This window comes from Mustela nivalis (genome assembly GCF_964662115.1).
Source record: "Mustela nivalis genome assembly, chromosome: 7".
NCBI lineage: Eukaryota > Metazoa > Chordata > Mammalia > Carnivora > Mustelidae > Mustela > Mustela nivalis.
This window is the reverse complement of record NC_139026.1, coordinates 37588037-37612879: the sequence shown is the minus strand read 5'-3', so window position 1 is coordinate 37612879 and position 24843 is coordinate 37588037. Positions and strand designations below refer to the sequence as shown.

The window sequence follows — 24843 nt, the reverse complement described above, 5'->3', positions numbered from 1 at the left end:
TTTCAAAGTTCTTAAAAGTAACATGATCTTTTTTTATATAAGATCTTACAATTGAAGCAAATAATAGAAAAGCAACAAGGGAGGTGAGGCTCTTTGAACTTTTTATTTAAAATCATAAATAAGTATATGGATGGCAAAACATTGTTCATGTTCCATATTTCATGAGGAGAAGCTAAGAGAATAACTCCTAAGAAGTGTTAGAGGACATATATGTCTTCAAATGTTTGAATAGGAGGACCTTGACTTACTTAATTGCAAATATGTTTATGAAGAACAATGGACTTCAGTTAGTTCAAATCTCTGCTTAGAACAAGGAGCGCATTTCTAATAATTAGACCTCTCTAAAAATAATACAGGCATCTTTATAATGTCGCAAGCTCATCTTTTTCAACAAGCACAACCTGGATGTTCCCTTATCAGGTATTTTGAGGGGTTCAGATATTATTGCTGGAAGTCAACTAAGTAAACTCTAAAATTCTTTCCTAAAATAGTGCTACAAAAGAAATCAACCGGAAGAGTAGAGAGTGTTGGGTCACAGAAGTTGAATAGGGGTCTAGGCAAAATTTAGGGCTCATTTGGGGTGTGGTAGTGAATAAAGTGATATCAATCAGAGTGGATCTGTGTTTTTCTCCAGCTCCTTTCAACAAGAAGAGGGCAAGGGAATGGAAGGCTTATGCAAAGGTAGTGATTAATTGACAGTGCCATTGAGGTTGGATAATAGTGGAAACCAAGTGGTAAGGGACCAAACCAAACGGAATAAAATAAAATAGTTCATACGATCAATGGATTGGAGGTCCCAATGAACTTAAAGAATTGTTGCTTTGGGGTTCTAGAATAAGTCAGAGAGAGTTGCAAGAAATTGGGATCATGGAAGATTCGCTGTTACTGGCAGTAGTGATGTCTATGGGAGTGGATGAGATAGGGTGGTAGATTAGATTATTTGAGGAGAGCAGGGAGTGTTTTAAGGACCAAGTCTAGGGAATCCTGAAATCACCACAAATTAGCACTAAAGACAGTGACATTGAAGCAGGCACTAAACCATCCAGAATGAAGGTGAATGACCCTAGGCCTAAATCTATCACAGCAACAAGGAGGGCTGGTGGAGACCATACATGACATGAGATTGAAAGCTGTGAGCTTTTGTAAGGAGGGAGGTGGGCTTGTCTAAGATTAGACCCTGAGGTGCTCGGGAAACACATGCCATACCCGAAGGCGTCATCACTTGGTGACCGTGAGATAAATTAGACCATTCGGGGAACAGAAGCCATGTTCTTAGGGAAGAGCCAGGTTCCAGCTACAGCAAGAAATGAAAGAATTATTCAGAGGTAAACTTGAGGATTAAAAGAATTTTGATGATGGGCTATTAAGAAGGAGTTTTGCTCAGAAGCAGAACTACAAGTATTTTCTAAAAATGTCTTTTTATAGAAGATAATGAAAATGTTTAGTATCTTAATTAACTAAATTTATGTATAAAATGCTGTCATTATTTTAATATTAGCAAAATCTAATGTTTTCTTTTTAAAAATGTCAAAAAGTAACATGGTAATTGGATAGGGCTTTATGATTTAATGTTATTCTGACTACCAGGAGATTTTCATATTCTTTCCATTGTTTTATTTAACCTGATATCAATGTACCACTAAGCTAAATGTTTGAAACTTGAAATAATTGTAATTATAATGTATTAAAATTGTAATAACAAACGTTAATTGCTATTCTTGGTTCTCTACTGAAATGTGTAAATGATTATGTGCCTAATGAGAAAATAATTCACAGTATCTTTTGTTTTTTGCAGGTCGAATTTTGGATAATAGCACGAAAGACCTTAAATTTGCGTTCACTAACCTAACACCATTTACGGTGTATGATGTATATGTTGCTGCTGAGACCAGTGCAGGAATTGGACCCAAAACAAATATTTCAGTATTCACTCCTCCAGAAGGTAAAAACATCTTTTTCAGTGTGCTCATAAGATATGTTTGTAGATTTTACTGCATTGGTTAAACATTATATTAGAAGCTATTTGGTTTATATTTACTTATTTCATGCTGTTCCCTTACCAGATAACTACCTATGCATTCCAAACATGTGTTCCTCAGAACATTAAACCCACACCATGCTTCATAGAGGAACTGGAGATCAAGTAAGGTTAGGAAGTACTACCTGTAGTGTCAGTGTGTTTGAGACTCACAGTGAAGACTGGCAAAACCTCAAGAGGTCCGAAGAAAAAAACAAACACATTTAACATTGTTTGACTCACATTATTCAATGTAGAATAGATTTTTCTCATAGAATGACGTTTAGGAGAATCCATATATCCCCAATGCCTCTAACAAAATATGTTTGTAAACAAAAGGATATATTAAGCAAGTGAAGATTCCTAGAGGATGCATAATACAAGTTTACTAGCACATCCTGAAATAATTACAAAATAGCTTTCCTAAAGAAAGTTTTTGTTAGCATGTATGAAACATCACAGTTTTAGGTGTTTAAAAAATGTTCCTGCATTGTCTCACAACTTATTTTCCTGGCCCACATCAAACTTGCTAAAATGTCTTCATTTTTACTTACGGATTGCAATTATTTGAGAACATCACAATTTTATTACAAGCACATTAACACTGGAAAAATTTCCAGATTTTGTGTGATAGCTAACATACAGGAACTTGTAAACTAAATACACACATGTGTTCAAGTGCACATATGCACATATAACTAAAGATTGGGCTTATTATGTTCATCAAGACTGAGAGATAAATCACTCAAGTATCTGACCATTAGAGGGCAGCAACTATTAGGGAATTTTGTTCTTCCCTTCAAAGTACAATTAACCCCTTATTAATATTTTGCTGTTGAAAGAATGTAAACATTATGTTTTATATCAAATGAAAATGCTGATGTGTATATGATTTCAATACACAGATTAAGAAAGATATGTAAACTTACAAGCAAAATGTTTTCATTTCTTTGTTACTAAATTTTTTCCATTGTGTTTCTGTCAGAAGTCTTACCTTTGTACTTATTTCCATTACACCTTAAATCTCCCCTTCACCTAATAACTGCTCTTAAGCATTTCTTAGAAAGCTAGACAGCTTTATGAATGGCTACCAAAAATGGCAGAGTGACCTGGCCCTCATTAGTCTAGAGTCCTTTGGTTTGATTTTAATAACATTTTCTCAAACCACTTAATTGGCCAACTAATTTTTATTCTTAAGGCATGCAGTTAAATAAATTCAGAATTTTTGTCTTCCTTCAAATCAAGCCAGTTTTGGCACCCCTAAGTTGAATCGATAATTTAAGGGTTTTTTTTATTTGTTCTTATTTTTGGCCTATAGCATTTGGCAAAAATAGGGAAATAGGTACTATATTGCCACATATGCTCTCATGTTGTTGATTTTGGGCATCATTAAAAGAGTTCATCCCTCTTTCTTTATTTTTGCATCTTTTTTTATTCACAAAACAATAAATAAAAATTTAAAATGTTGCTCTATATTTTTCACACAGCTTATTTTTGACACAAAATTATTTTGAACAAACGATTTTGTTTGCCCTATGTAATAAACAATTTATCCTGAGTTTTATCTTAACTACCCTCCTGACCATGTCCAGGTGGCCCTCAGGGGGTTCCATTGGCAGCAGGTGGGCTCCACTAAGTGCAGCAGTGGCATGGTTCTTATCTCTGCGTGCTAGCCTTCCTCCATAGAGTTCTCTTGGGATAGTTCAGACTTAGGAAGGGCTTTAGTGAAATGCTGTGGCAAATGCAGTAAGTGTATCTCTCAGCTTCTGACAACACTAATTAGTCCTAGTCCTACTAATTAAAACTTTGCAATAAGGGAATCTTTAAACCATATGAGAACAATCTAATAACTCGCTAGAACTATATACTTTTGGTTAAAATTGATACCTTAATTTTAGACTGTTTTCTTTTTCATTTATTAATACAGCTGGGTTCTTTGTATTCTAATTAAGGTTCCCCAATTTATTTTCCTCTCCGTATTTAAAAGTAGACTCTCTATTTAAAAATATACTAGGAGAAATTTTTAAATTAATGTTTTTAAAACAACTGGTATTCTACAAATCTCCAGATAGTCATGGAAAAAATGTTGAATTTTATATTTATGTTGAATTTATATATTTATATATATAACTATATATATATTTATATATTTATGTTGAATTTCTTTTATAGACAATTGCATATGCCATTATAGTAATATGGGGCTGATTTCATTAACACTGAGAATGTTATAGTCCATAGCCTACTTTGATCGTCAATGAAAGTCAACATCATGTCATGGCAGTACTCTTGTACATTTTATAAAATTCCTATATATACATTAATCTTTTACTGAGCAGATTTCTACACAAGTATGAGGAAGAGATGGTTTTGAAAAACAAAGATAGCTTAATAATTGCTGATGTTACAAAGTGTCATGGAGTTGCCTATCCCAAAATGAGAGAGTGCTATTATATACAACATAGACATCAGCATTTTCTTATTTGTTTGGGATGGTTAAACAAATCTTAAGTAAAACTTTGTTGCTTCAATATCACCTAATAACTTTTCTGTCACTAGTATAAAAATCTCATAAGAAGGTTAACATTTTTTCTTAAAAGCAAATAGAGTATTGAAATCTATATTTATTCTTCCATAAATAGACTACGAAAGTGAAGATTTTTGTCCTCCAACTTGTTCCTTTCTGCAAATAGTATAATCATTAGTAGGGAAATCAGAGAAAGTCTCAAATTTTCAGGGTTCTCAATGACTTTTGTCAATAGATTTTTTTTCCAAAATTAGTTTAATTTAATTAAAATTCAATAAATTAGTTTAATTTGCTAGACAATAGCAACATTTAATTTATGTTTTAAAAGCTTGATTTATTTTAAAGAGAAAGAGAGAAAAAGAGCCAGGGTTGAGGCAGAGGGAGAGAGCCTTAAGCAGAATCCCTACTGAGCACAGAACCTGACACAGGGCTCCCCATCTCATAACCCTAAGATCATTGCCCTGAGTTCATGACCTGAGCCGAAACCAAGAGTCAGATGCTCAACTAACTGAGCCACCCAGACATCCTACATAATGGCAAAATTTATTTTAATACATTTTCTTTCCCCTGTGCCAGTGTCTCCATTTTATTTTTTTCTAACCCTTTTTCATTTGAAAGCTTAAAATCATTTGAACATTATTTATCCTTTATATGTCTGTTCTGTTTCTCATTTATTAAGAAAATTTATAAGTGTATTGACTTGAGAATGATTCGCAGGAAATTCCTGTAGACTACACCTCAGAATCGATGCTGAACTGTGAATAATTCCCTTGTGTTTTTTATTTTCTTTAGTTAATTTGGTATCAATATTAAAAGAATCTGATTTAATCCATACTTCTCTGGTTTCCTAATAAGAAATTTTGCTGTAACAGATCAAGTATCCTTCTTTGGACAAGGACAAGGACAAATGGAGTCATTTCCTTTGCCCCCCAAGCTTTTTCTTCTTTCACTGAAAAAGAAAGAGAGAGAGAGAGAGAGAGATAGCTTTACAGTCACTCTTACACAGGGGTACATTTTTAGGGTAATATACAATAACTTAATCTTTACTTGAATTATAATTTAAGGCATTAGTGTCATAGAGCAATACTTAGTTATTTTTAAAAATATCTTATAAATTAGAAGATTTCCTCTCTTTGATTAAATAAGGGATAGTAAATTCACACACACACACACACACACACACACACACACACACACACACACTTACTTTTTTTTCTTTTTGCTTCTTTTTGCTGTACTGGGTATTCACTAGATTAATGTGTTACATCAAATGGAAGTGACACTTTACTTATTTTTTTGGTAGGCAGGGTTTCCTTACCTCTTAATCCGATCAGTGTAGTCATTACATTTGTTTCTTCAGTTGAAGTTCTACACAAGATCAAATTAAATGGAAAAATGCCAGATCTCTTCCATGATACAATACTGGCCAAGGTTTTGTCTACGTAGCAACTCTAAAATAAAATGTAGAAGAATGGTGGAATGGGAGCTTTGCTTTTTAAATGGCTGTGTTATTTTCATAGTACACAGTCGATTGGAAAGTTGCTCTGCCTTTGGAAAAATGTGTATTGGTAAATATGATGATAGAAACATAAGGACCATATATGTTAGGAACAACATTTATTTTGTATATACTTACATAAGAGGTGACCTGTGCAAAAGTTTTTATCTATCTTATTTCTTGCTCGATCCTCAAGAGCCTAGAACAATGATTAAAAGATGAGGGCTCAGTCTGCTGGATGATGGAGTGAATCTGTGATTATGGGGTCCTAGTCTAGAACTCTTCCTCCATCCTTCAAACGTCAAACCGTTTTTCCTTCAGATCAGAAGTTCTGGGGGAGAGATCAATCTAAAGAGTTATCCTTCTATATAAAGAAATATGGAAATATTTTTAGAAAAGGAGATTTAAAGAATTAGTAAATTACAGTGGTACTTTCATGTTTATATCCTAGTTCTGAGCAGAGTTGTTACTCTGTGCTGGACAGGAAAATATTGGCTGTAGTAGTAATGAAAATCTTAGGCAAGAATTACTCATTCATTCATCTAGCCATTAATTATTTAGAAAGATTTAGAAATACTTATATTGTTACACTATATAGGGGGCTTTTTAAATGGCTACTTCATAGACAAAAAAACTCAAATCTGTGGAATGAAAAATCCCTATAGTTTCCTATATGGTTGAGGTAAGCATAATTATATTCATTAATTTTAAATCAATTTAAATTCATTAATTTAATTTAAATTAATTTTAAATCAATTTAAATTCATTAATTTTAAATCTTGTAAATGTTTACAAGAGTTGTGAAACTGATTTTCAAGTCCTTTCTGTTATCTTAGAAGGGAAAAGGGTCATTCTCTATTTATATTTTATCCCTAAATTACCTCTGTTCTAAATGATATTTGCAAAAACTATCCTAATGTGAAATAGCTTAGGGAAATGAATTTGACGTTTTACTACATCTTGATCGTAAGAAGTTATATTATTTTCTTTCTTGAGCCTTTCATTCAAGGTTCCTTATGGTAACCTTCCATAGTAATAAGAACAGTATAATTTTACTCATTTTATAGGTTAGCAAACTTAGGGGAGGGGTTAATTGGCTATTCATAATCACACTAGCTATAAACAAAAAGTAGACCAAAGCCCAGGGCATGTTTATCCTTGATTCATTATTACTCCTTTAGTACTGGGAGGGTTACTGGATGTCACTCATGGTCACTTTCTAACTACAATTTACGTAAATACTTGGTGCTTTATTGTAAGCCAGTGGTTAGTTTGTTTCTGTTTCTCTTTATTACTGAAAAGAGTAAAAGTACCTCAAATTAGAGACTCACATAATTCATTTGTAAAATCAGCAGACCGAAATCAATCAACTCTTCAAGCAATCTTATGTAATAAATTGAAAGATAACCTAGTTGAATTTACCAACTACATTTCATTTCAGGCAAAGTCTTCTGGATATTATTTTTTGATATGTTGTTATAATTTTATAAAGCTTTCAGGTGGGTATTAATCATCCCTAAACAGCTTTTTCTGGGAAGTTATTTTGATTAATGAATTTGTTTCAAACAAATATTATGACATTCTGATTTGAGGAAATTACTCTATGTTATCCTATTTCTTATTTACGTTTTTGAGAACAATATGTGGAAATTTAACTCTATCTATTTATTTAATGAGTCTTATACATATTTGTTAATAAATAATAAATTGTTGTAGTCTATTTTCTAATGGACTAGTTACAAATCTTAAATGTTGAGCTAAGAATTTAGGGAATTTTTAAGATTTAAAAATATACTGTTAAACTCGTCCCTCTTTATTCTTCTTCTTTTTTTTTTTTTTTTAGTTCCAGGTGCAGTATTTGATTTACAACTTGCAGAAGTAGAAGCCACACAAATAAGAATTACTTGGAAGAAACCACGACAACCAAATGGAATCATTAACCAATACCGAGTCAAAGTTCTGGTTTCAGAGACAGGAGTAATTCTGGAAAATACTTTGCTCACAGGAAAAGATGAGGTATTCACTTTCATTTCACATCTTGGTGAGCCCTTTCTCCTTGGTTTTGGCCCTGATAACTTGGAAGACTTTCCAGCATTCAAACAAAATGTATGACAAGCATCATGGTACAAAGTGAAGTAAATTGGGGCTATAAAGTTCATGCAACTAGGTCATATTTCATTTTAGAACATATATTATTAGTTAAATGCTATCATTCTTTTTCAGCATATAAAAATGTTAATTGAGCAATGAAGCGGGACTAAAGGTGCTTCCATAAGTGAATATTATTATGGTAATTCAGTTAATGAATTGTTTAGAAACTCCTGTTATGATTTAAACACTCCTCTTATGCCTGCTTGCAATTTGTAACAGTTGCCAGGGAAAAGCACAGTATTTCGTAGTTGTTGACAAATGACTTGTCCTGTTCAGTCTTTGGGAGTTAATTTTTTTCAAAGCTCTCTCGTTGGGGAAAAAAAAAAAAAAAAGCAGAATATGTTTGATTACAGAAAGCAGATGGCATCTAGGTGGCTCAGCTGGTTAAGTGTCAGGCTCAGGTCATGATCTCAAAGTTGTGAGGGTGGGCTCCTGTCCCACTCCCTGCAGTGAGGGGAGTCGGCTTGAGATTCTCTCTCTTCCTCTTCCTCTGCCCCTCTACCTGCTCACTCACTCACTCTCTCTCTCTCAAATAAATAAATCAATCTTAAAAAAAAAAACCAACAACCTACTAAATGATGGAGATTAAGCTATGCATGGATAAACGATAAAAGGACAATGTGTTTGCCTCTATTCACAATGCGAGTCTTATTTTTTTCCCCTTTGGTTTTTTGTTTGTTTGTTTGTTTTAAAGGTTTTATTTATTAATTTGAAAGAGAGAGAGAGAGATCACAAGCAGGCGGGGTGGTGGATGGTGGGGGAAGCAGGCTCCCCACTGAGCAGAGAGCCCCATGCGGGGCTTGATCTCAGAATCTTGAGATCATGACCTAAGCCAAAGGCAGAGGCCTAACCCACTGAGCCACCCAGGCACCCCTTCCCCTTTGTTTTTGTTAGAAATATGGGCCACACTGGTTTCCTTTTCCTGTCTTCATTCACCTTACCCAGCCAGCTCTTCACCTGTGAGAGCCCTGGAAGCCTCCACACTAGTCACATCCAAGAATGGGTACAAACATAAATGCACTTAGGACCAGTGAATCCAATCACAGGCCTTGCAGGAGCTACCTGATGGCTGTTCATCAACTCATTTCTACTGTTTTGGTCCAGAATCACTGCTTTTTCTAGTTGCGCTATTATTTTTCCCCATACATATTGTCTATTCTATTTCTAGTCTCTACTTTCTTTCACTTCTTGTACACCCTTGAAAATTGATGTTGCTGTGTGCTCAAAGCACTCTGGCTGCCCAAGATTTATGACTCCCAATTATTCAACATCTCCAGCACAGGATTAAAATTCAATCCTATGTTTACTCCTTTTCTGTGTGTAAAAGATGTGTTAAAGCTTTCTCTGATACTCTAGTGGACAATTCAGGCAAAGAGCAAAAGCATAAACCTTTGCTCTGGCTGAGACGGTCTTAAATTAGATAGTTGGCTGTTTTGAGACGAGGTGACAGATCTCCCACTTCTGTTAATGACATCTGTTGAATGGTCAGATACACCTGTTTTTCTCTTGAAACTAAGGTGTTCTAGAAAGACTTCTTTGGGATTCTGCTTCTGTCTATATGTCTTGTAATCCCTATGATACACTGAAGAGAGCATGAGCTTTAGAGTCCTATAAATCTGGGTTTAGGTCCTGGTCACTTAATGGGCTCTACAGTAGAGAGATTGAGACCATGGTTCTAGGAGGCAGAATGCTCGGGTTTAAACCTTGGTTTTGTCAATTATGGTTGGTTTAACCTTAGAAAGTTGGCCTGACCTTTCTGACCTTCAGTTTTCTCTTCTCAAAGATACAGATTGTAAGTCCCTATAACAAAAGTATTAATGAGGATTTAATGGGTTAATGTGTACAAAAGAGTTTAGAACAGTGTGTGGTATGTAATAAGTGCTATGCTAAATAATTGTAAACTGTTGTGATTATTAATCATGGCATTGAAACTTTCGCTCTGATTGATACACATTATTAGTTTCTTTGACCTCTCTCAATAAAAGAACACGTTACTTCTCCTTGTTTCTATGATGGTATCTTTTTTTTTTATCAGATCAGGTCTATTACTGATATTTCTGTTTTCCCATGTAACTGATGTTTGGGTTCATCTTTAGGGAAGTTGATTTGGGGAGAGAGACATGGCAGAGGCTCTAAATCCAAACAGACTTCGGTTCTAGCCTTGGCTCTGCCTTATACTAGCTCTATAACCTCGGACAAGTCAACTTTTGGAGACTTGGTACCCTCATTTTTAAAGCAGGGCTTATAGACCTACCTTATAGGGTGGGGAGTAGGGAAATAATAGTTAAAACCTCGGTGTAGTGTATTCATTTATTATGCTTCATTTTGACCTTGATACCAGATAAGAGCTCTTACTTTTCATTTGCTCTTCTACTTCTCAAAGTATGGCCTCCACACTCTTTCATAAGAATTAACTAAGTCTTTGAAATCTTGTTAGAAGTCACCAGTGACCTAAGTGTCAAATAAGGTGGTTATATATTTTTAAGTGTCCCCATCTTTATTGTCTCCTCCAAAATCCATTTTTCTTCTCTCCTACTCTCCAGCTTTTTGATTATTTTCTGCCTCATGCTTCCTCCATTTTCATATGCTGTGACTTTGAAAAACTTTGCTCTTGTATAGTACAAATAAAAATGAAACAGCTAGTTCTCCTATAATTTTCTAACTCCTTCATTATAAACATATTCCAGCCAGTCCTGTTTTCAGCCTTCTTCTTACAGTCTCTTTTGATGATCATACGGTTTCAATCACAGCTTCCTACCTGAATAATCCCTTTGCCTTGCTTTCTACTCTGGTCTTTCTCTGGTACTCTATTCCTAATGGCAACCATCTGTAGAGAGATTCTATCAGGGTTTATCTCATCTAAACTCATTTTCCCTCATAAAACAAACAAACAAACAAAAATCCTTCTATGGATAATGGTCTGGTTAATGACCAGGAGGAGCAGACAAAGATGGGATACAGCTTGGAACCGATGACTTGACAGATCCGGGGATGGCGATGGAGACCTGTGAAGGTTTCCACGGGACACACAAGAAGAAAGACAATAGTTTCAGTTATGAAGAATGAAGTCTGGAAAGAGACTAATTTGTACCCTAGATACCAAATTACTAGGCTTAGAATTCCTTTACTCTTTGGACTGGGACACCACAGGTCTCTGACATGAAGGTCATTTTCAGAGCACTGAGAAGGCCTTTATGGTGCTTTTACATGCCTGATACTTCTCTTTTCAGATTATGGCATTGTTACTCTTTCTGTTGTAAAAGTTCAAAACCATGGGGTTACCTCTGACTTGGGTTATACTGAACGTTGAGTAGTCATTCAAGATTAAGCCAGCTATTTTTACCTCCAAAGGGTAATTCATACATCTATATTTCATTCCTGGGTCCCCACCATAGCTCTGGATTGCATAGTCTCTTGCCTGGACTGTTGTTGTCTTACTGCATCAGTTTTCCACTGTCGTATAACAATTCGCCACAAGCTCAAGACAACTCATATTAGGGGCACCTGGGTGGCTCAGTGGGTTAAAGCCTCTGCTTTTGGCTCAGGTCATGATCCCAGGGTCCTGGGATCGAGCCCCACATCAGGCTCTCTGCTCAGCAGGGAGCCTGCTTCCTCCTCTCTCTCTCTCTCTGCCTACTTGTGATCTCTGTCTGTCAAATAAATACATAAAATCTTTATTAAAAAAAGGCAACTCATATTAATTTATTATGTCACAGTTTCTGTGAGTCAGGAATCCACACAGCTTAGATGCATTCTCTGCTTAGGGTCTTGTAATATTGTGGTCAGAGACTATGCTGTGTTCTCGTCTGGTGGCTTGACTGGGAAGAAGCCATTTCCAGACTGATCAGCAGATTTAATATCCTTTTGACTGGAAAACTGAGGGCCTCAGCTTTTTGACTGGATGCTAGCCTTAGTCCCAGATCACAAAGGCCTCCCACAGGAAGATGGTCATGAGGATTTTCCCAAAGTGGCCATTTAGTTCATCCTGCCCGCAAGGGGAATCTGTTTGGTACAATGTAATCATAGGAATGTCATCCTCTCACCTTTGCCTGGTTTCATTGGTTATATGCAAATCATAGTTCCCACACAACCATAGGAATTATACAAATGCATGAACAGCAGCAGGTAGGAATAATAGGGGGGGTCACATGAGAGTGGGTACACCACACTGTCCCAGCCCACTATTACATATTTCACACTCTATTAGAATAATCCTTCCAGGTTTAAGTATATTATTTATACTTCTCTCTAATGCAAAGTAACTAAAAATCGAGAAGAGATGGGGAAGGTATATATCTATTTAAGAAATCTAGCTCCATGGTAGAAAGTGAGTCATCCTTATTGAAAATTTTTTTTCCAGCGACCTTTTATGGTTTGTTCATTTCTTAATAAATAGGGATTATATGAGTATGCTGAAACATGTAAAAGATTTCATTTTCAATATTTAAACAAATTCTTGAAAAATATATTAGAAAATTAAATCTCAGAATTTGAAGACTTTTGTTTTAGATTTTATTTATTTATTTGACAGAGAGAAAGAGAGATCACAAGTAGGCAGAGAGGCAGGCAGAGAGAGAAGGGGCAGCAGGCTCTCTACCAAGCCAAGAGCCCGATGTGGGGCTCGATCCCAGGACCCTGAGATCATGACTGGAGCTGAAAGCAGAGGCTTAACCCACAGAGCCACCCAGGTGCCTACATTTGAAGACTTTTATTTCAGCTTCCAAATTTATATATGAATTGCATGTATAATATGCCTAATAAATGATTGGGAATCCAGACTCTGCTAAAATATTTGATCAGCTCTGATAATAGGGTAACTACTACCATAAAAACAGCTCCTATTCTATGAACTTTAAAATATTCTTCTTTGTGACCTCGCAGGCATGTGGTTATTAAGTAACTACAAAGTTCCAAGCATTCTGTTAGGTCCAAGAAATACACAGATGAGTAAGAAACTACTCTGTTCTCTAATTGTTCAGAACTGAACTATTTTTCTTCTAATGTTTACCAGTTTGTTTCCTCTCTCTTCTCTAGACTCACATGGTATGAGCTTGGAATTTGGAACCAGAGAAATCTGTTTCAGTCCTACTTCTGCTATGACTATTTTTGTGAACTTGAACAGATGACTGTAAAATTAAGCTCTTGATACCTCTTTGGGCTATAATGAAGTGATATATGAGTGAAAGTACTTAGCACTATATTTGACATGTAGTAGTTTTAAATGTCATTCTTTGTAGTAGTAACAATAGTACACAGTAGTGTAATTTTTTATCATTTGAAAACAATGGTCATTTCCCTAAGGCTTAATGTCCTCAGTTTCTCATCAGCTGTGGTTTCTGGATCCATCATATTATTGACTACTCTCCTATGTATATTTTCCAGTTTGTCAATGAGCCTCTTAATTATCTGAACACAATATTCCATATGTAATTTGATTAGATCTGTCTTGAGAAGAAATATTTTCTACCTTGATGTTCGTTTCTTACTTCTTTCAATGCAAAGAATAAAATTAATTTCTTAGCAAGACTTATTCCACTGAGACTAAAGTCTGTAAAACCCTTAAGTCATCTCTCCATGGACTGCTCTTAAGTTGAATTTTCAGTCAGCTCTCATCCTGTACTTGTTCTTCTGGTAGAATCCTGGAGCATTTTCTCCCCTAAAACACCATCTTGCTGCCTAATGTTATGAATTTCTGCGATTTATACAGATACATCTTTTTATCCGATTTATTTCACAAGAATCTCAATCTTTGTCATTGGTGAACATGAGAAGAAAGCCAGCTAAATGCTTGACCAATTGCTATGGAATGAAGCTGACAGGACTCAAGGGTAGCTTAGGAATGCTTGTGATAAAGTTTACTTTATTGACCATTAGGAACAGAAAAAAATTAAGCCTTAAGGATTTGTCACCCAAATAATATGCAGGAGGATACAATATCCATTAGGTTTCCAAACATACACTAATTGTGGACTTTTCTTTTTGCCACTGCTTAATAACAGCATAAATCATGTTATAGTTCATAATAAAATATAGAAGCCTTTCTTAAGAATAAGTCAACTGTTTCATTAATTTAACCCAGTAGACCTCCAGTGAGTCCAAATTGATAGATGTAATGGAGTTTTTTTTAGAAATAAAATCACATTAGCTATAATGAAGGTAATTACACGTAGAATCGGGTTGGTTTATACAGATGGATTAGGAATTTAACTCTGAGGAACTTGTAATTCTTTCACATAAATTCCAAAGATTCCTGGGTAACATATGAGAGGCCTTTCATGTTGGTGAACTGTGACATTTCCTAAGTCAATTGTGTTCAACCAAGGGAGATTTTGCTCTCCAGTTGGCAATCTTTGAAGACGTTTTTCTTTGTCACAACTGAGGAGATGCTTCTCATGGGTCGGGACCAGGGATGTTGCTAAACCTCCCACAACAAAACATTATCTAACACAGAATGTCAATAGTACTGAGGTTGAGAGCCTGGGACTAACTCAGTCTGAAACCTTTAGGAGTTGCAGTGGGCTTCTTTTCCCTTCTGTTTCTCTCACGTCCATTTCTACCACTTCCAACTACTTTTTCTTTCTTTCTTTTTTTTTTTTTTTAAGATTTTATATTTGACACAGAGAGAGAGAGAGAGAGAGCGAGAGAGCGAGCAAACACAAGCCGGGGGAGTGGCAGGCAGAGGAAGAAGCAGACTCCACACAGAGCAGGGAGCCCAATGTGGGGCTCAATCCTAGTATCCTGGGATCATGACCTCAGCCAAAGGCAGATGTTTAACCAACTGAGCCACCCAGGCACCCCCTAGTTACTTTCTTCAGTTCTAGTTCTTTCCCATCATTTTTGCTCTTGAGATAATTATTTTTTATTCTTTGAAAAATTTAATATCTGCTGTCTTTTTAAGAGAGGCGAAGAGTGGGAAATATTCATGGCACAGCCCTCTCAGTGGTAACAAATAATATTCTGGGTTGTTGTGAAACCAAGGTTCAAATCATCGCCCCAGTTAGGAAGGGTCTTTCCAGAATACCAGAATTCGAGAGAAATTCAGAAAGTCAAAATTATTTAGGTCAACTCTTTCATTGAAATGGCAGTTGCCAACAGAGATGCTTAACTTAGTTAACCGATAGGATGCTGTGGTTTTACTCTCAATAATGTATCTGACATGGAGTGTAAAATATTGGGAGATTTAATGCAAAGTTGTAGTTCAGGGGGAAATTGTACTAATTCATTGTACCTTCTGTAGTGCTTTGTACACAGTAGACTCTCAAAGAGTGGCTGATTGATAGTGGAAACAGCTGTGTGTTTCAAGCATAAACTATTGACTGGAATACCAGAGCATCTCTGAATTATGTGTTTGTGATTCATGCCCTTCCTGATTTCCTTGTGGAGGCAGAACTGAAGTGAGCCGTTGGAAGATAGAAGACCTTTAACTTGTCCCATATAGAGTTCCCTTTTCAGAGTTCTTTTTGCAACAATTTTAGAATAGATCTTATAGGTATCCCCCTGCTTTCCATCACAATACTCTTCTGGCTAAAAATGTAACAAGATTTAGATAATTTTATTTTATAAACATCATTTGGAGAACTAGAGATTTCCTTGGATCATTTCTCCATTCTTTCATATCTCAGAAAAGTTAATATTCCAATGGCCTATCTTTGTAGATGGTTAAACAAACTGCCTTAAAATTTCTTGCCTTCCTGAAATTTTTCCTGAACACCTTTTACTTTTTTTTTTTTTAATAGAAAGTGTTGATATTATTTAGGAATAAAAACCCTGTTTTTGGCTCTAGGACTAAAGACAACACCAAAACATGTAAGATAATTAAAAAAATAAGAGTACCAAAACTTACTTACATAAATAAAACCTTTATTATATATTATAAGTTTTGAGGATACGAGAGCATGGAGTTGGGAAGGAATAAATGCAAAAAGCATTTTTGCTTTTCTTAAAAAGGTGAATTTTGAAGTAGAACTTGAAAAGGAATGGACCAAAAGCAAGTAGTTCTTGCAATTTTTTTTTCAAAATGATTTTATCTTGGAAAATTTTGAACAGATATAATAGTAGAGAAGAGAATGTAATAACCCCCTATTAGTCCTTCACCTTGGTTTAGTAACCAACATCCTGCCACACCAACATCAGCTGTTTCCCATTGTTACTATTGCCCTAGACATATTTTAGAATGAATTCCAGACTTCATTTTGCTCCTACATGCCTACTTAAGAACAAATCTCTAAAACTTATGGACATTTTAATTCATATAATGATTCCATTACCATGAGTATCAGAATTACTAATATTGTTTTGGTATCATCTAATATCTAGAACATATTCAAATTTTCCTGATTATCTTTGAAGACTGTGTTGGTAGGTATGTACTAATTAGAATCCAAAGTCCACACATTTCATTTGGTTGTTAAGTCTCTTAAGGCAACATTTACTTTGATTAACACTTAGCGTTATTTCCGAGGTTGAAAAACTACAGAAAATACTTAATAGTATTTGGCCCAAATACCCTTTCCTCTATCAGTTATGCTGTGTGGGGAGGGAGAAGGGAGAGAGTCATCTTGTTATCCCAATAGAAACTCTTTCTTTCTTTATCTGTAATGTGCCCCTGATATTTTCTCTTCAGTATAGGTTAATTTGGTGAACTTGACATGTGTGAAGTACATTATGGGATGTAGGAGCAATCACGGTTGCTTAAAATATTCTTTAGGTCCAGAGCCTTGGACAAGCTATTTGAAAGCTATTGCCATGCAGCTTTGTTCTTGTCTGTAACTTCCCTTGATCAAAGATAAACTACTGTTTATTGATGTATCAAGTGGGCATGAAAGCCTCTCACACCTCATGTGCAAATGAGAACACAAAGATAGAGAAGCAAAACATATTTTAACAAGGCAATGTGCCCAGAACACTTACTTTTGGGGGTGAATAGTTTTAAAATAGTTTAGTTATGAAACTTCTGTATGCGGACAACTAATTTTACAATAAAGTAACTCACTCCAGTAACAAATATCCCCTTCATCCCACAATACAGTATTGATCTCTTAAATAATGGAGTGATCAGGATGTGTTAAAATGATGCAGGAATTTAATAGCTCTAGGATGAAATCTGGGAATGTAAAGGAAAACAGTAGCCATGGAAATAATATTATCTTTTTAAAAAGTGTGATTCCAAAGTTACTAGTTTTTTAAGTTAAATACTTGAGCGAAGTCATTATTAAGTGTAACTGTTAGAGTCATGGTAAATGTCTGTTTTTAACTGCAGTATATAGATGACCCTATGACTCCAGAAACTGTGAACATAGTAGAGTCAATGGCAGAATTATTTGAGGGTTCAGCAGAGATATCTTCAGACCTGTACTCTCTTGCTTCCGCTATATATAACAGCCATGCACATAATAACTTTCCTGTGAGGAACGGAGTTGAAGACCAGCATTCAGCAATTGGTAGGTACAATTTTTATGTTCTTTGAAGTGCATTTCAAACCACCAGTCCTAGCTAGCCCAGATATGAACCTTAACTTCGAGTTCAACCATATTATTAATGGTTCATGAGCTAGAGTCAGATTTTTTTTCTTCTTCAACTGTTGGATAACCTCATGCAGCAAATGGAAATGCCACACAGGCAGGAGTTGGCCCCTCCTAACCCATTTGACCTTCCTCCTAGAGAAAGTAGCACCCTAGAGTCTCTGGCCAAGCTGCATAGACAATCAGTTATTACAGTTGCCAAAGCAGGTGTGATGGGCAGGGATTAACATATCTTCAAATCATTTACAGGCCTCCCACTCTCTGCAGCTTTTGAGTAATAGGTTTTCAAATGTCACTAAAGGTAAATAGGTCAGAAAGTTACAACTCTAGTGCATGCGGTGATAAACAGGTGTAGGTGACCCCAGCGATGTGGTGATGTCATTAGTGTATACACTTGCTTTTCAGGGTCAGTAGATCTTATTGTTTCTAAGAGAAGAATGCCATAGATAGCAAATTAAAAATACTTGGTTACACGACACAAGATCTAAATGATCTCTTTGGTCATTCTAAGAGTGAGAAGAATTTTTTTTTCATTGCCTTTTTTCTGATTTGGTAATTATCTCATTCCAAATTAAAAGTGTTATGTTATTTTATGATGCTAGAATTAGTAAAAAAAATTCACATTGTATTCAATATATGTTTATTTCATTTACTGATACATTTTTTTCCTGGGCAAAGACCAGAGCAAGACCAAAAATTAAGAGACTTCCAATTTCTGATACAGATGTTTCCTTGGGTATTTGTTTGGCCTAATTTTTATTTAACATTGTTGGAAGCACAGGTTCTTAATTTAAAGAAATTAACATTTGTTGAAATCCTTATTCAGGCATATTTATGTGTAAGTTACCCTAGCATGTTTACTTTAAACCTCAAAGAGTTTTAATAAAGGTAAGGTGATTTTTGAGTCCAAATAATTCTCATTTTGATAATATTTACATTACAACAGAGCATTGACTTATAACATTTTAATTTGATATTACTGCCTCATCTTTCATTTCAGAAAGCAATTCTTAGCCATTCCCTTTCAGAAGTCTATATTTTCCCAAAACCCTAGTCTCATGTTCCAGGATGTATGTATTATTAATAATATATATATATATATTATTCATACATATCTTCATTATTTTGCATAAAGAAGTACATAGAGAAATTAATGACTAATGTGAAGTCAAGTTTAAGATTTCACTCTGTGAGCAAAAAATAATTTTGATGATTTTTTTAACTGATTTCAATAGGAACTACAGAGAATCTGTATATCACTAACATTGCAGCTGAACAGCTGTCTTATGTTATCAGGAGGCTTGTACCTTTCACTGAGCACATGATTAGTGTATCTGCTTTCACCATCATGGGAGAAGGACCACCAACGGTTCTCAATGTGAGGACACAGGAGCAAGGTAAGAATGTATTTCCTTTGAAATAATTACCTGCAAATATTTTTCTTACACATTGTAATACATTTTCTTTTTGTTCACATTAATTGTTCATTCTTCTTTACAAGTGCCAAGCTCCATTCAAATTATAAACTACAAAAATATTAGTTCTTCATCTATTTTGTTATATTGGGATCCTCCAGAATATCCCAATGGAAAGATAACTCATTATACCATTTATGCAATGGAACTGGATACAAATAGAGCATTCCAGATGACCACGACAGCCAACAGCTTTCTCATAACAGGTAGAACAATCTTTTTTAAAACATTGCTTTTCTGATGAAAACAGGCATCTCCTTCTGCCTTAAGCACTGCAGGACACGTGCTGCATATTTCAGATTTCCTTATGCTGTGCTGCCATGGATATCTTGAAAAATGTGCAGAAATACCTTGATTAAATGAGTTTTTCTTTATCTATATTTATCTACAAAAAAAGAGAGAGATAATCAGACCACAAGTATTGTACGGACATACTTAACCCAGAAAATATTTTTATCTGGTACACCGAAATAAAGTGTTAAAAACTTTAAATGCATGAATGTGAAAATCAGCTGAAGTAACTGAGTTAAATGCTGTTTGTGCCAGGTCAACATAGTCCTTGCAGTGGGCCAAAAATTATTTTTCAGCTTCAGATGATTATCTTAATATTCAGAAAAGAAGTAAAATATCAACATGGGAAGGCACTTAAGCCCAAGGAATTTTGGAACACTGGGATTACATGGAAACTCACTTGGAGAGCCAGTCTCCCAAATAAATTATTTTCACTAGTCCTTTGTCAAATGAACCTAATCCATGAATGTTATTTTATGATCTTAAGCAGATTACCTGTTGTCATTATAGGGTTAAAGAAATACACAAAATACAAAATGAGAGTGGCTGCCTCAACCCATGTTGGAGAAAGTTCTTTGTCTGAAGAAAATGACATCTTTGTGAGAACTCCAGAAGATGGTAAGAATATCAGGTGCAATTTTAATTTAAAAAAAAAAAAAAGCAAGTAGTGTCACATGCTTACTGCTGTCTACCTCATGTTCTCTAGTGGCTGAAGCAATTAGCATGGAAAAATACAGTATTTAAAATTTTGTTTTCATCTCCCAGAGCCAGAATCATCACCTCAAGATGTTGAAGTTATTGATGTTACTGCAAGTGAAATAAATTTGAAGTGGTCACCACCTGAGAAACCCAATGGGATTATTGTTGCTTATGAAGTGCTGTATAAAAATATAGATGCCTTGTTTATGAAGAACACCTCAACCACAAACATAATCTTAAGGGACTTAAAACCTTACACCCTCTACAACATTTCTGTCAGGTCATATACCAGATTTGGTCATGGCAATCAGTTATCTTCTTTACTCTCTGTAAGGACATCTGAGACCGGTAAGTTGTGTATTTGTTGTATAATAATACCTAGTAATGAAGTAAACATGGCTGACAATTGTCATATTGTTTATATCTTCAGTAACCTACAATCTCTCATTCTTTTTTATATAATCTAGAAATTTATTTGTTTTTTTTTTTTTCTGGTAAGATGTGGGAAAAGGGCTTGCTGTGTCAATTGTTATGTCTTATTTACATATATGGGAATTCCAAAATAAGGTCAGTGAATTTTTCAAATGCAAGACCTTGAGAAACCAAGGAATCTTTCAGTGTACCTGTAAAATAACGACGTGCTTGCAAATTCAGTAAAAGCAGAGCACACTCATAAGAACAGAGTTCTGTACTCCAATAAGGTATGTGTATAGAGAGGTGCAGAGTGGGAGCATAGGAAGGGCATGTCTGGGTGGGGTTTATGGAAGAGGTAGCATCTGACCTAGTTCTTGAAGAGCAGGATAAAATGGATGTTATTGAAGTTGTTGGGTAGGCAGGGAGGGGAATATCTTATCTAAAGGAAATCATGGAAGCAAGGAATTATACTCTTGGGTTTCAGTTTCAGTGCTGCCAGAACAAATAGCATAAGGTAGACATTCTGCTTGATGATCTTAGCTTATTGTTATGTTATGTTTATAATCATATATTGGAGCATCACTCTTAAGCCAACTCTATAATTTATGCCAAGAATTAATAACTAAGTGTAAAGTTACTGGTTGATTCCTACTTTAAAAAAATTAAATATTTATTGACTAGCTACTGGCTGAACCATGTGGAATTACCATTGCTATGGGTTATAATGGCCAAATATCAGCAATTTCATATGTTTCAGCCGGATGCTCTATGTGAGGCCCTGTCTCTAACCTTGAGGATCCAGGTGTCTAGCAAAGCTAGATACAGAAGCTTTAAACAGAAGTTTCTTCTTGACACTGTTCACAGATATTAATGAGATCACGCAAAAGAGCCCATGGAGAATGGTGCTCTTTAATTGCTGGACTGAGAGAATAATGAAAGGAAAGTTTTATAGCATTGAGAGTTATCCCCCTTAAAATGAAATCTAATTGATGTTAAACTGTATGTTGGCATGTTTCATTGTTTTTATAGAAAATTGATTTTAAAATCAGTATTTTTTTTTAAAGAAAAATACCTGCTCTTTACCTGACCTAGCTTTATTTTACATTGGGTCAAGGAAAGAAATCATTGTATTTTAAACACCTACAAATTGCCATGGGCTATGTCATTGGCTTTCATGAAAACTTCCTTTTTAGTTTTAAAATAGAGCATTAAGGTATTATTATCTTCATTGCCTAATAAAAAGCAGGTCTGAAAAGTTCATCCTTTCAGTAAATACTCAACACATATTTGCAGTATGCCAAGGCTACTGAGAATATAGTATTGTAAAGGAAAGTGAATTTCTACCCTCTAAAGTTAAAATTAATTGGTGGATGTTTAATTGCTTAAAATCACCCAGCTGGTAAGTGACGAAGCTGGACCTGAAACTCAAATGAATCAGACTGTAAAGCATATTTCCTTTCACAATATAATCTGTTTTAGAAAACATCAATAAAGTTGGTAAATTATAGAATATATTTGGGATTCTTTTTGTTTATTTTTGTAGTGATATTTTGCTGCTTGGGTTCTGCACAGCTTGAGGATGGAAAGGAGAACTTTCAAAGTTCCTGTTATGTTAAATAATCACCATATTTATGAATATTTATCAAATACTTCACTGCTTAAGTGGTCACAGATCAAGAATACCTTATCTTCATGATTATCTATAGAATACTCTTTTTTGTTGGCTAATTTTTACATGCATGCGATCTTTTACTTAGTATTGAATAAGTAAATTTAATTTTCATTTTACTCTCTCTTAGATGAGCTTAATTCCAAGGTAAGGATAATAAACCTTAAATGAATATAAGAATTTAATTTGACATGTAATTAAAAATGAGAATATTAGTTTTGAAAGGGATCTAACAAAACACACAGAACTCTTTATTTTATAGATGAGGAGACCCTAGAAATGCTTTAGCAAAATGACTCAAAAATCAGAGTAGATGAGAAGTAATGTTAGGACTTGGAGGTAAGCCTCTTGAGCTAGTGATAAAAGTAGAGAGAAGAAGGAAACACAGTAGCTCACCCATTTGTGTGGGTTTAGGTCATTTTGACACTAGACTCTTCAGAAGCAAAACAGACCAAATAATAGGGCATAGTGTTCAGTGTCCATACTTCTAATTCTAACTCTGTCCTAAAGTGTCTTACTTTCAACATCTTTGCATCCTTCATTCCAGATGGAAATAGTGGACAATGAAATCTACATTACTGACTTTCCCCACAATATGTGTGCAACTACTGAGCCACCAACTTTAGCTCTTTTTGCAAAAGAGGAAGTTAGAATGTTAAGTAGTCTCAAGGTGTCATTTGAAGGAAAATGTACTCAAGAACAATTATCTATTCCCAAGCTTTCATGTTCTTATTAAATACAATGAATTCATCCTCTACTGTTGTTATTTTTTTAAAAAGCCTATTTTTCAATATTGTTTCAGGAGAAATTGAGAGATTGGTTAGTGGTATGTTACTGCTGCTAGCTTCAAATTAAGAATAATTTTTTTGTGCACATACTTTATCTTGTTTGGGGAATCAGTTTAGTTATGCTTGGGAGTAAAATATTCTGTGTTTAAGCAGAAAAGATTAATCTGAGGTGGATCTCATGGCTGTGTGTGTGTGTGTGAAAGAGAAACTGTGTGATTATGTGCTTTTTAAGTATAGAATGTATAGTTTGCAAAGAAATAAGATTAATTCATGTTTTCATATACTCAGGGTTCAGTAATCACATAAGGAACTTTAAATTCTCATACAGATTACCTTTTGGTGATCTTTATTTTTCTCTTTCCTTTTTTAAGATCTAACTTTCTTTGTGGTAAGTCTTTAACAAAATACCTTGAATATGTCTGTTGTGGAGTAATAACCACTAGTGGATAGCATCTTAGATGTTGACCAGAATTTTGTATAAGACCCTATAGATTTATCTATATTAATGAATAGAATTTAAAAAATTTTCTACATGTTATTGTAATTGTGTATGCCAAACAACAATCTTTTGGCATACTAAAAATTACATGTCACTTCCTGTTTTAGGACCATCATGAGCAAACTTTTCTTATTTTTATTTTTTAAATAGATTCAAATTAGTTTCAACTGACTGTAATAATTTATTTTTTATTCATTAGTTATCTATTTTACACAATACTTTTTTAATTTGACACACTGTGTTAGTTCAGAAACTCTAAGTCCATCATTACTCTCCAAAATCAGTAAGCCATCAGGTCTGTCTTCTTCATTTTCCCTGAATCCAACACTGGTTATCCCTAAGGATAAATGAATAAAAATGCAAAGGATATCAGCCTGGGGTCAGGGATGTATATTTATTTTCTGACTACTGGTAGTAGACAGACAACTCCAGAGGGACAACTTAGTAAGTTCCAATGAGAATTTTTCAAAATCAGAAGTCATAATGAGTTATAAAGTTCAGGCATTGTATTACTAACTCCTTTTATTCTTGTCGTTAAAGAGCTATTCAATTCAATCTTATTTTGCTTAGCTGTGAATTTCTCTCTTGCTTTTAAATATATTTTATGTCATGTTGAATGTATTATTCATGGCCTGAACAGGTTTTCATGGATTCATGCATTGTGGATATAGCAGTAAGACAGAATTCCTACCATCCTAGAACTTAATATTTTAGATGTTTCACAGAAAATAAATCAGTAAACAAGTAATGTATATGACTTCGGTAGTGTTAAATTCTAGTAAGAAAAAAAAAAACAGGGAAAGAATAGAGAGTTATTGACTAGTAAATAGACTGTTTGAGGCAGAGGACAATTATATTGGCCCAGAGAGAGTAACAAATGTATAAGAGTATATTAGGTGAGGATAAAAAATAAAAATGCTCCAGAAGAAGGAATAGCAAAAGCCAGATCCTCAAATGGGAAGATACTTGTGTGGTTGAAGAAGAGCAGAGGATTTCTGTCATTTGAGTACTAGGAATTATGGGAAGAGAATTAGCAGATGAGGAGAGAGACAAGCTGGTGAAGGTAGACTGTGCAGATTCTTGGTGTCATTCTAAGAGGTTTGGAGTTTAATTTTAATGAGTAGCTATTGAAGAATTATGACAAGAACATGATATGATTTGTAATTTTGGAAGGTCATTACTCACTATATTGGATTTGGGAATGCGGAGAAAAACACAATTACTTACTAGGTATTTCATTTGAATATCTGGGTGATATTCCCTACTGAGATAGGGAAGTCTGGAGAAGAGGTCA

General features: G+C 34.8%; 1 protein-coding gene across 1 annotated transcript in view; it reads left to right on the top strand.

The window, feature by feature from the left end:
- Window positions 1-24843, top strand: part of PTPRQ (protein tyrosine phosphatase receptor type Q) — a 198273-nt gene that overhangs the window by 11062 nt on the left and 162368 nt on the right. The window contains exons 8-14 of the mRNA XM_082742760.1: window positions 1796-1942; window positions 7886-8058; window positions 17453-17633; window positions 18950-19111; window positions 19216-19395; window positions 19991-20098; window positions 20246-20527. Of these exons, the coding sequence (XP_082598886.1) occupies window positions 1796-1942; window positions 7886-8058; window positions 17453-17633; window positions 18950-19111; window positions 19216-19395; window positions 19991-20098; window positions 20246-20527 (1233 nt within the window). The remainder of the gene's footprint in view (window positions 1-1795; window positions 1943-7885; window positions 8059-17452; window positions 17634-18949; window positions 19112-19215; window positions 19396-19990; window positions 20099-20245; window positions 20528-24843) is intronic.